General features: G+C 36.1%; 1 protein-coding gene across 1 annotated transcript; it reads left to right on the top strand.

The window, feature by feature from the left end:
- Positions 1-1,461: 1,461 nt before the first annotated feature.
- Positions 1,462-12,211, top strand: MMP13 (matrix metallopeptidase 13). The gene is made up of 10 exons (XM_004427393.2): positions 1,462-1,587; positions 1,676-1,917; positions 2,595-2,743; positions 2,925-3,050; positions 5,374-5,535; positions 6,927-7,044; positions 8,189-8,322; positions 9,327-9,486; positions 11,327-11,430; positions 12,111-12,211. Exons 1-10 carry the CDS (start codon positions 1,468-1,470, stop codon positions 12,209-12,211), a joined length of 1,416 nt encoding a protein of 471 aa, XP_004427450.1. The 5' UTR covers positions 1,462-1,467.
- Positions 12,212-12,584: the final 373 nt, after the last annotated feature.

Below are 12,584 nucleotides of genomic sequence, written 5' to 3'. Positions count from 1 at the left end.
GCATAATAAATTTCCTTCCACTGATTGCTTACATTTCATAGGCTATTCTGCTTTTCTCTGAGATACCAGCTAATCTAGATTATAGCATTTTACCCACATTTTGGGGTACCCCTTCCCTACTCACCCTAAATCTGTATTCATGCTCCTTCTCTTGTCTTAATATGTTCCTGACCTGAGCTTCTCCCGACTCTTAATCATTTAAATTAACTTATATTTTCAATCATTCTGTAAATTAAATTAACTTGCATTTTCCATCATTCAATCAATCTGAAGATCATGGCCCACATTGCTCCATCCATTTATATGTGGGGGACCAAAGATGGCATTCTGATCTCACGGTATTAAATGTGTGAAATTCTGAAAGGGATAATAGACTAGAGGCCCCTAGAGGACTATTGTTGGACCAAAGGCACTTCTATTATTCAAATTTAAAAAGTAAAAATTGAGAAACTTGAAATTGGTCATGTGCTTACCTAGAGCCCTAGTTTTCCTGGGTACTCCCAGAGGGGTGGGAACCAAGCAACTCAGTTTTTGAGAAAATGTGGGGTAGAGGCCATATTGGATGGTGGATAAGAACGTGAAGTCTTGAGTCTACTGGTCTGGATTCAAACGCTAGTAGCACTATTTATTAACTCTATGACCTTAAACAAGCAATTAACTTCTCTGTGTCTGAGATTATTCATATGTAAAGTGAAAACAAGCCTTCCAATAATACCTACTTCATAAGGCTGTTGTAAGGATTAAATGAGATAAGGCCTTTTAAACCTAGCATGTAGTAACCCTCAATATGTGTTAGCCAATATATTCCTCTACCTCTGCCTGGACCTGTAGGAAATTCGTGCAGGACTCCATGTTTGTTGAGAGGTTACATCAGTGCTTTTAAATTCCAACCACAGCACTCAATCTTATGGATATGCTATAGTACCTCTGAGTCTCCAAGCTTGGTTCTGGTCCAATTCCATGGCCTTCAGGTACACACGATATTTCCCTCTATAGTTGCTCTAGAGAAAATGAAGTTTAGAACTCACCAGGTTGTAAACATTCTGGCAGGAGGACTAGGTTTCTCTTTATGGAAGTAAATGCACCATCTTGATATTCTTATCTGAAAAAGTAAAAGTAGCTGCTTTCTCTCCACCGACAGAAAAACCTTTTTGCCAATTAAAGTGAAAAATATACTGCTCTCTGCTTCTTCCCACAGTATCCATAAATATGCTGAGGCCATTTATTTTGCCAGATGGTTTTTGAGACCCTGCTGAATTGAGAGATGTCCTCATTTTGTATTTCCCTCAAATTCTACCACAAACCACACTTCTTGGGAGAAAAAAAAATTGCCATGTAAGCATGTTTACCTTCAGCCGACTAGGAAGTTGAAACTTGTCCATAAATGATGACTCACCATTGTAGGCCTATAAAAGTAAAGGTGCTTGTCTGTGGAAAAGCAGCAGCCTCCAGGCACAACCATTCAAGATGCACCCAGGTGTCCTGACTGCCTTCCTGTTCTTGAGCTGGACTCATTGTTGGTCCCTGCCCCTTCCCAATGATGATGATGATGATGATACGTCAGAGGAAGACTTCCAGCTTGCAGAGGTAGAGTATCTTGCCAATTCCAACGGTGTGATACATCTCATAAATGCCCTTCTCTTTTAAAAGCAGGTCATTTTGGTCTCTTTTCTAGCGCTACCTGAAATCATACTACTATCCCCTGAATCCTGCTGGAATCCTAAAGAAGAGTGCAACAAACTCTGTGGTTGACAGGCTCCGAGAAATGCAGTCTTTTTTTGGCTTAGAGGTGACTGGCAAACTTGACGATAACACCTTAGACATCATGAAAAAACCAAGATGTGGGGTCCCTGATGTGGGTGAATACAATGTTTTCCCTCGAACTCTCAAATGGTCCAAGATGAATTTAACCTACAGGTAAGTCATAGGCTATCTTTCTTTAATGTTTGTTAGTTTTTTTAATAGTATTACATGTCTAATTTTTAGCACAAGCTACAGATGACAGAACATGTATTATCCCTTTTTTTATTTTAAGGTAGGCCTTAAACATTTAACTGGAAGTTAAGTGAGAACAGGAATAACTTTCATACTGTTGATGAGAATGTCTCATAACATCTATTATTGTTACATTAACCCAGCATTATTTTCATTGGAAATCTCAAATTTTTAGATAGGAAATCAAAATAGAAAAGTAGGTTCAATAAAATTTGCAAATGTAGTACATCAGGCATACTTATTATAACAGTGCTAAAAATGGAGAGTTCCATACTCCAGGAACTTTACAGAGTTATTTCATTTATTCAGGCTGTAAGGATACAATTCCAAACTTTTAGCATGCAATATAAATTTTATTAAACATCTGAAAACTTTAAATTTAAGATGCCAAATGGTCAGATATTTGGAGATATTCAAATATCTGATTGAATTCTTCATTTTTTATCTTTATATGGCATCATAATTAATAAGTTATTTGAAATGGTGGACCTCTAGTAGAACCATTGCATTTTGAGTTGCAAAGCAGTATTCTAAGAAAATATATTCTAAAATAGCTTTCACCATCCAAAAATTTAATTGAGACTTTCTCTGTTGAATAGAATTGTGAATTATACCCCTGATCTGACTCATTCTGAAGTTGAAAAGGCATTCAAAAAGGCCTTCAAAGTTTGGTCTGATGTGACACCTCTGAATTTTACGAGACTTCACAATGGCACTGCTGATATCATGATCTCTTTTGGAACTAAAGGTAATTATGCAGAATCATTTTTGAAACATTTTTATGTTCTACTCCTTAATTGGCTCCATTCTTTTATTCCTTTTTTTCAGTTATTCATTACTTTTTACAGAATTCAACCAAAATTCACCAAGCACTTGTGCTAGGCACTTCTGGATATAATTAGGTTCTTAACTCTTGCTTTTGTGTGTAGAGCATGGCGACTTCTATCCATTTGATGGACCCTCTGGTCTGCTGGCTCATGCTTTTCCTCCTGGGCCAAATTATGGAGGAGATGCCCATTTTGATGATGATGAAACTTGGACAAGCAGTTCCAAAGGTAATATTTCTTATAATGATATAATTCATGATTACTAGATTAGATTAGACAGTGACCCCCCCATTGATAAGAAGTTAAGAATCATACTGTGAATTATATTCAGTATTTGATTATATTTTCTAAAAACAATTAAAAGTTTATCTTATACTTATTAGTCTCTACAGGTGACCTTTCTACAAAACAATGTGAAACATTAAAAATAAGCAAAATCTACTTAATTTAGGGGCTTTAGGGGTACAAGTTAACTTTGAAACAGGACCAAAATGTCTTTCTGTCAACCAAGGTGTTTTACTGTGGATTACCTTTAGGCATGTTGAGGAAGTTTATTACAAACACATACCTAAAAACTATTAGGGCTGGATATGTAGGTCGTGGATGAATTGGATGTGAGTTGAAACAGTTTTTTTCCATGGTAGAAATATTAATGGCACAAGTCCAGACAAATTTCTGTTCCTGTTTTACTTGTTTTTACTTGTCTGAAACATTTACTTGTTTCAGACTTGTCTATATCACTGATTTTATAAATATCACTCTAATAAATCAAGATAATGTCTTACTCCAAACAGCATGAGACAGACCAGATGAAAGTTGTATTTACAAGAGCAAAATAAAACTGAGTGTTGAATGAATTCAGTCAGCAGTTGAATCTTCAAGGCTCAGAAGAATTGGGAATGTTAATTTAGGAAGAAAAGACAGATTGGTTTGATTAGGACTTAACTTTGGAGCTGTATCGATGCTTAGTTGACAATTAGAGGTGGTCTTCAGAGCTAATGTTGATCATTCATTTAAATTAAAGATTATTTTTCCAAAGAGTAAAACTGGTCCTTAAATGATCAATGCCTCCAATCTGTCTTTGGAAGGAAAGGTGAGAATTTACATATTTATGTTCTGAATATTTCACAGGTAAGAATGGTTTTAGGAAGAAAGAAAAACATCTAGTATTGTTAAGATAGAGTCACAATAAGCCTCAGTTTTAGGTTCTTGCATAGCTTCTGGGTTTGAAATATTTAACTGAAATAAATAAAAACATCCACAAACAAATCAGGATTAATTTTTCAGCTGAAGGCCAAGAATGGTATCCATTTCCAGTTATTTCAATGAAGAATTACTTGTCACTGAGATTATGTGAACTTTGATTGCTCTTATGGTCTGCACGATTTACCAGGTTGGTTACACATTTTCTTCAGGCATTGGCTGTGAGAGCAAAGGGTATTTAAGGTCAAATTGAAACCACCAGCTCCAGCTTTCGTGTGTTCTTCTCCTTTTAATTTTTTATCTTTTTTCCCACTTAAAAAATGAGTATGAGGAGGCTCAAAAATTGGTGGAAAGAATGACTGGAGGGAATAATGTAAATACAGTGACTCAGTAGTCTTCTAAAGTACGGGAAAACTGGCCAATTCTGCCCAGAGTTTCTGTTTCTTTAAACTCTAGAATCTAGAGATAGACTGGAAAGGATCATTTGGTCGGAATTTGTTCCCGAGTAGATTCTCAGAGACCCTATTTAGTGGATCTTCCATACTTGGTCACCACCCCTTTGGATGCTGCCTCCTGTTTAGATGATGTTCTAGGCAGCATCCTATAGTATATGAACCCCTCTATGTGATTTTCCATGACTCCTCATTTAAGGTCATCTCTGTCCACTTTCTTCATCTGACCTGAGAAAACAAAGAGCAAATCAAGATTACTAGTGTCTTCACAGTAAATCCTTATTTTTTTTTTCTCTCTCTTTCTTTTTTATTTTTTATTTTATTTTATTTTTTTTTAATTTTTTGTTTATTGCAGTAACATTGGTTTATAACATTGTAAAAATTTCAGGTGTACATCATTGTACTTCTATTTCTGCATGGACTACATCATGTTCACCACCAAAATACTAATTACAACCCATCACCACACACATGTACCGAATTATCCCTTTCACCCTCCTCCTTCCCCCTTTCCCCTCTGGTAACCACCAATCCAATCTCTGTCCCTATGTTTGTTTATTGTTGTTATTATCTACTACTTATTGATTACTAATTATTTGAGAACAATCTGTTGACATTCTAACTGTACAAGCAGGATAATCAAAGAGAGCACTAAATTATTTATGAAGATTAAATCAATACGTTGAATCTTTCTTTACACAACTGAATATTAGTTTTAAAAAGTTAGTGAATACAACTATTAATAATAAAATGCAGTTGGCACACACACAAAGAGTAAGTAAATAGCAAATAAAGAGAAATAGTGACATACCAAATAGATGAGGGAAATAGCATTCCTTCCATTAACTGGTCTTTGGAGTACTTTGCTTTTTCATTGTTTCTTTGTTTTCTTACAGGCTACAACTTGTTTCTTGTTGCTGCCCATGAGTTTGGCCACTCCTTAGGTCTTGACCACTCCAAGGACCCGGGAGCACTCATGTTTCCCATCTACACCTACACTGGCAAAAGCCACTTTATGCTTCCTGATGATGATGTACAAGGGATCCAGTCTCTCTATGGTAACTCTAATTTACCAGTTTAAAAACAAAGTAGATACATACATTTATCTCCTAAATTATTAGTGAATTTACCATTGCCAATACTGCTGTCTTGCTTTTGTTCTTAAAACCTGGAAAACATACCCAATTTTCTTTCCAAATCAAACTACCTACTCAAGTAGAAAATACTCCATTCTCCAAAGTTTTTGCAGAATATAACTCCTTATGTTTGTATTTTATACATTGCAAGGTACATTTGATACCCTCAAAACACCTCTGCCATAAGAAAGGAAGATACTTTATTCTCCATTTAACCAATGAAGAAACTAAGCCCTGTAGAGTTTAAATAGTGTATCTATAGTAAGACAGCTGAGGGTGAAAGTGAAATCTTAACCAGTTTTTCTAAGTTCTAGGTATTTTTTCAACCATCCCAATTTGCCACAGTAGAAACCATTCAAGTGGCCTGGGGTAGATTTAATAAACATCTACAATGACCATTGTAAGAATCTCTCCCCTTTTTTTTCTTCCAAATTTTTAATAATATTTAGAAAATAATTAAACTTAAAACCCAAACAAAATTATCTGCCATAAACAGAGTTAAAGCTAAAGTGCACAGTCATCAGTATAAATAGTTCCAGAGCACAGGGCTCAAAAAACTTGCTCATGCCACCCAACCCATTATTTCTCCCTCTGGATTTAAATTTACTGTAGCAGCTAGTGTAAATGGGGGCAAGTATTTTGCAATTCTTATTCTACAGTATTGTCACTAACGGACTTGATGATTGAACTAATATGGACTAGGTAGAGACAAAGCGGTTTAGAATTATTATGGAGCACTGCAACCCTTTTGCACTCATATGAACTGGTGAAAAAGTTACAAACCTGTGACAAGTCACATCAGAGTTGCTAAAGGCCTGGCTGGCTTGTCACTGAGATGCAGCTGCACTGTGGTAAACTGGGGAAGCAACATTAGTTAATGTTGACAGCTGGTAAAATAGTCAAGTGAAAGAGCCAAGATGAGGGCTCCCACGGGGATGATGTACCATCAGAAAAGCCCTTACGAGGAAAGTGTTTCTCAAGAGCAGTCTGTCAATGCGTTGTGCAAAGTATGGGGAAAATTTCCTCAAAGTCTTTTGCTCCTCGTCTCACCCTGTTTCTATTACCAGCCTCAAGAAACGTAAATTTGTAGTTGACATGATTCTCAAGAATGAAAGCAGAAGGGGCAGGCCCACCTGCAAGACCTTGGTACCTTGAGGAAGGAAGTAGGATTACAGGCTATCGACTGTTATGTAGGAGGGGGGCAGGATTTATCACCCTCTTTGGAGGGCACCCTCTCCCACTCTCCATTAGCAGGATCAGGTCATCAGTAAGGTCATCATCAGTAGCTTCTTTCATTCATTTCACAACTGCAGGTACAGGAGATGAAGACCCCAACCCTAAACATCCCAAAACGCCAGACAAATGTGATCCTTCCTTATCTCTTGATGCCATCACCAGTCTCCGAGGAGAAACATTGGTCTTTAAAGACAGGTACTCGATATTATTTTATAAAATCTGCATGTAACAAACATTTGTGAAGCTGTGTCTGCAAATTGCCAAAACATCTGGTCAAACCTCCAAAGAAAGGGGAAGTTAATAGTGAAAATAATAGACCTTTGGGCAGTTTATTGACATATTTCAGACGAAGTAAATAACTGATGGGTAAATATTTTACTTTTCAGAGGATAATTTTGGCATTGTCTGGCTTCTTTTTACATCTTTGACTGTAGTTTTCTTATAAAAATAACCAAGTAAATACAGAAATCCAATTAAATTTGGTTAAAGAACACACAAGTATTGAAATCAATTACCATATTAGTAAACTGTTACTCCTAATGTGCACATGAATTCCTTTTGGTGTGGAAAGACTTTGATTCTGGTAACTTATGTTGGGATTTGAGAGAGCAAGTGCTTTACCATCTAAACCTATAGGTAACAAAAATTGAAATATTCATTTTTAATTTTGACATTATTCTAATATGCTTATTTGTTCATTTATTCATTCATCAATTAATTGCTCCCTCATCTGTGATCCAACAGCATTCTCACCTCCTCTACTAAAGCTCTAGTTGTGTTGTAGTCCAGGTATTTTCTCAGGTATCAGTTTCCCCAGGCTACAAGATCTTGGAGGACGTAGTTTGTGTAACTCAGGTTTTTTTTTTTTTTTAATTTATTTTTCCCCCAAAGCCCCAGTAGATAGTTCTTTGTCATAGCTGCACATCCTTCTAGTTGCTGCCGCCAGCAGCGGAGCGCGCACACTTAACCGCTAAGCCATGGGGCAGGCCCATTCAGGTTTTTTTTCCAGAGCCCAACACAGTGCCTGACACATTTGCTTGCCACTTGCAAGATATGCACAATTGAACAAAGCATGATCTCAACCCACAAAGGACTTAGAGCCTTCACAAAGGCTCTGTGAGATTTTAAACTTTAATACTTTAGGCTAGAGTTAGGATAGCAACAGCTCATTTAACTGGAACTTAAAGGGAAATGAAAAATTTTCCCCCTTCCAGGTTATAGGGAATGGAGTGTCTAACTTATCTGTATTGATGTGCAGACAGGTGTCTAGCACGATAGAAATATTACACTTATTTTAAAAGATATGACAGCAAACTCTGTATTTTTACTTTTGTGTTAGATTCTTCTGGCGCCTGCATCCTCAACAGGTTGATGCAGAGCTATTCTTAACAAAATCATTTTGGCCAGAACTTCCCAACCGTATTGATGCTGCATATGAGCATCCTTCTCAAGACCTTATCTTCATCTTTAGAGGTAAGTTTTCCACGGGTGAGCCTCTTGCATGTCCAGGGTAGGCAGTGATGAACTTGACACTACCAGAGACTTGGTAAACTGATCCCTCCTGAAAATATATCTATATTAAGAACCAAATACAAGAAAATGAAAATCAGAAAGAACCTGAAACTTTTCTACCAAGTGTCCCAAAATACGACCTGTAAAAAGTCGACGTTATTACTTACCACATCCACTCTGTTTCGTAGCAATCGTGTCAGTTTTTTTCTCTTATTTCCTCTTAGAAATTATTTACTGAGCAAACATGATAACAATGTACATTTTGAAAAATTGAAAAAAATATTATCCATAATTCTCCCTTCTGAAAAGTCCATTTATTTTATTTTCTTAGTTTCTTTTCTAGTCCTTTGCCATATGTAATACATATTTTTAAATGTTTATGTTCATAAGTGTATATACAGTTAAATGTTGTACTTGTTCCCTTGACATAAAATCATGGAAAGTTTTCCCAATTACTACTCTATCTAATAATCATATGAACTATGATTAAAATTTATAGCAGCTGTGTAGCATGCTACTGACATTTTTTTCTATAATTTGACTACTATAATTAGTGCTATAACGAAATTACTGTCTAGAGCAGGAAATAATTTTCTATCCAGTATAAAATTTGAGTTTTCTGTCTAATTTACTTCCTACTGTGCTGCTTATACGGGCAGAAATCAACGTATTGTTCACTCAACTCCAAACTTAATATTCAGAGGCAATAAATTGCTAAATTAATTACGACATTTGGTTGGCTATACTCATAATTAGGGAATTAGGAGCTTAAATCCTATTTTTGGTTTGAAGAATGTTCATGTTTCCATGTTCCATAAGCATGGTGACCATAAACACTGACTAATTTATTTCCAAACGTATAAAATGAGTCTTTCTTTGTTAAAGTAAATGTCTGCACGTGTAAGTCCTAACAGATTTCTTGGGATTATCTATTAAAGATAAAACCATTCTTTCACTCATCCTAGGCAGAAAATTTTGGGCTCTTAATGGTTATGACATTCTGGAAGGTTATCCCCAAAAAATATGCGAACTGGGATTTCCAAAAGAGGTGAAAAAGATCAGTGCAGCTGTTCACTTTGAGAATACAGGGAAGACTCTCTTCTTCTCAGGAAACCAGGTCTGGAGGTATGGCAGCCTTCTTTACTGACCCGTCATCTTGTGTCGTTCAGGCAAAATGAGTCTCAAACAACTCTCGTTACTTCAAATTATTTTCTCGTGCGTTATTTAAAATGTCAAACCAGTCATATTAATTTCTGTTCCATGTCAGCTCGTGCAGGCAGCCCCTCAGACAGGTATTTAAAGGTCTCAAATCCTTGTGAAAATACACATAGGTACACATAATTCTCCCCTCTTCTGAGCCACTCTTTTCTTTCTTAGCCGTTTGTTGTATCTCAACCACGTTAAAACCATTTCTTTTGCTTTGACATCGTCACTCCTTCTAATATTTTTCCTGGATTCTCTTTCTTGTCATCTTCTCCTGATTTACACATAGGGCCATCTTCTGTGGCCAGAAAGGACACAAGAATAGGTACAGGAAAAGAGTGAATTAGAGAAGGCCACCATTTCTGCAGAGTCTGCTGATCCATTGGAGAGGTTAGCCAGGAAGCTGCTAGGCCTATAGTTTTTAAGTCAGCCCTTTCGAAGGGCTGATGGAGCTGGAATATTTAAAACATATGTAAGACATTAAGGCAGCATTGACACTGGCAGTATTTCAGAGCCCAGATTCGTGTCTATATTTGAGGAGGAGACTATCTCATAGGTACCTGATAACTAAAATGTTAAAATGGTAGCTTTGCTTCCTCGATACACACACATATACACACATGCACACACGCTCACACACACACACACACAGACACACACACACATTCCTGTATATATTATCTTTGCCTTTTGACTTCTTTGTTTTTCATAATGATGTTCACAACTCTCTAAAAATTATTGCTAAGTTCTACCTGGTACTGCTGTTCCGGTCTCTCTACCCTATATGGGGTCTATAGTTCAGTCAAGATGGATTGCTTACCACATCTCAAATGACCCGTGCTTTTATCTCCCCGAAACCTTACCCTATGCAATTTCCTTTGCCGGGAGGTCTTTCTCTGAATCTTTCCTTCTTGAAATTCTGCTCATTGCTTAAGGATAACTTGAAATACCATTTCATCTACAAAGTCTTTTTTGCTCTCCCCATTCAGAGGTTATCTTCCTTCTCATGTACTCTCATGACATTTCGTGTTTACTATCCCATGATGCTTAGCTTGTATTGCCTAGTGATGCAGTTATGTGTGTACATGTCTTAGCTTTCTTGATAGTTCAGTGGTTCTTATCTTTTAGCTTTTGGAACATACTTCAAGGATATATAAAACTCTCATCAGTAATCGTAACAGTGGTACATCATGGGAGGCTGTTCTCCTAGGTTAATTTCAGAGTGTGTTTAGCTGGCTGGGATGTGGGTGTGTGCAGAGGAGGAGTATGGAGTATGTAGTTATTGGAGGGGAAAGCTATTCTCCCCTTCCTAGCTTTGGTACCACCATATGCCGCTATAACTTTTTAGCACAGAAATTAAACCTTAAATATTTTTGTATCCATTACTGCACTTAGCAAGTTGTCTTACACATAGTTGGAGATCAATAGACAGTTGTTCAATGCATAAACATATTTATTTCTCTAAGAACTCTTTCTTAATAACATACTTTTATAACACATATGTAATTTGTGAAATGAAAATGAATTTATAACTGTCTTTACAAAGATGGCCTTTAGGCAAGTCAAAAACTACTCACCAAGCATCTACTATACACTTAGTATTATAATTCTTAATTTTAAAAAGCTACGAGATGTCTTAAATGGACTTAAAATTTCTAAACTCTTGTCAATTTTTGAAGGTGCTATTATATCCCTTGTATCATTTCTAAGGTAATTTCTAAGAAATACACTCTACTTAAAAGTTTCTTTTCTTTTTAAATAGGTATGATGATACTAACCATATGATGGATGAAGACTATCCCAGACTAATAGAAGAGGAGTTCCCAGGAATTGGTGATAAAGTAGATGCTGTCTATGAGAAAAATGGTAACTAGTTCCACTGCATTGACCTTAATGGAGGGTTTCCATAGCCCCTCAAACTCTTTTCCCTTATAAAGGATTTTTTATACAGGACTTAGATGTGCTAATAAATATATGGCAGTTAAGGAATTAATCACTCTTATGTGATTACTTACACAAGATAAATAGCATGCTTAGAATAAATGAGAATTTTACTTAATGATTGCTAATTTTATGAATAAAAGATGCCAAACCTTAAACACTACCTTAAATTATGATTAAAGATGCTGAGATGCAAAGAACATTGCTGTAATTCAAATCAGGGTTAGGGTGGGGTGTAATTTATATATAAAGACCAATAACTATCATAACTATATAATGATTTTTGCTTTAATTATGAAAAAGGATATCATCCATAACTTACAACAAATAACTAATATCGATAATTCAAGCACCAAAATGAGAACTCATGGCAAGACAACAACTGATTCGAAGTGACAATTTAGGAGAACTGGGAACCTTTCTACCTTTTTTCCCCACTTAAACTATAAACAATATATTAATAAAGCCTTAGTAGGATTTATAAAGATAAATGTTGACATGTTAAAAAAAAGTGAGATCTAATGGATTGGACTTTTAATGTTAGCTGGAGTAAACCTTTATTGTTTTCAAACTCTGAAATTTTCTTTTTGGTCTTTTTCTTATAGGTTATATCTATTTTTTCAATGGGCCCCTACAGTTTGAATACAGCATCTGGAGTAACCGTATTGTTCGCGTCATGCCAACAAATTCCCTGTTGTGGTGTTAAGTGTCTTTTTAATATTGTTATTTAAATCATGGAAAGCATTTGGGATAATACTTCCAGAGGTATGGGGTGGGGTGGTGTGGGGAGAAGAGGTATCATGGGAAAGCTTAGTTCTGTGAACAAGCTTTAGTAAGTTATCTTTGAATTTGTAGTATCTATACAGCTATGCGTGGCTGGAACCACATTGAATTTTAAAATGATGAAGTTTGAGATCTCTAAGGATCACTAATTCTTGTGTGCTATACAAAAGCAGCAGTTGACAATATTTTCCGCATCAAAAATGGGACACATGGTCTGTCAAAGAGAGTTAGCATAATTTTTTAATATATTCATAAGGAAACTTTGCAAAGGCATAAAAGTAAATCACATTTATATA

The sequence above is a fragment of the Ceratotherium simum genome, chromosome 7 (genome assembly GCF_057802395.1).
Source record: "Ceratotherium simum simum isolate JZ-2026a chromosome 7, ASM5780239v1, whole genome shotgun sequence".
Taxonomy (NCBI): domain Eukaryota; kingdom Metazoa; phylum Chordata; class Mammalia; order Perissodactyla; family Rhinocerotidae; genus Ceratotherium; species Ceratotherium simum.
The sequence above is the reverse complement of the archived record's forward strand: the minus strand, read 5'-3'. Positions and strand labels throughout refer to the sequence as shown.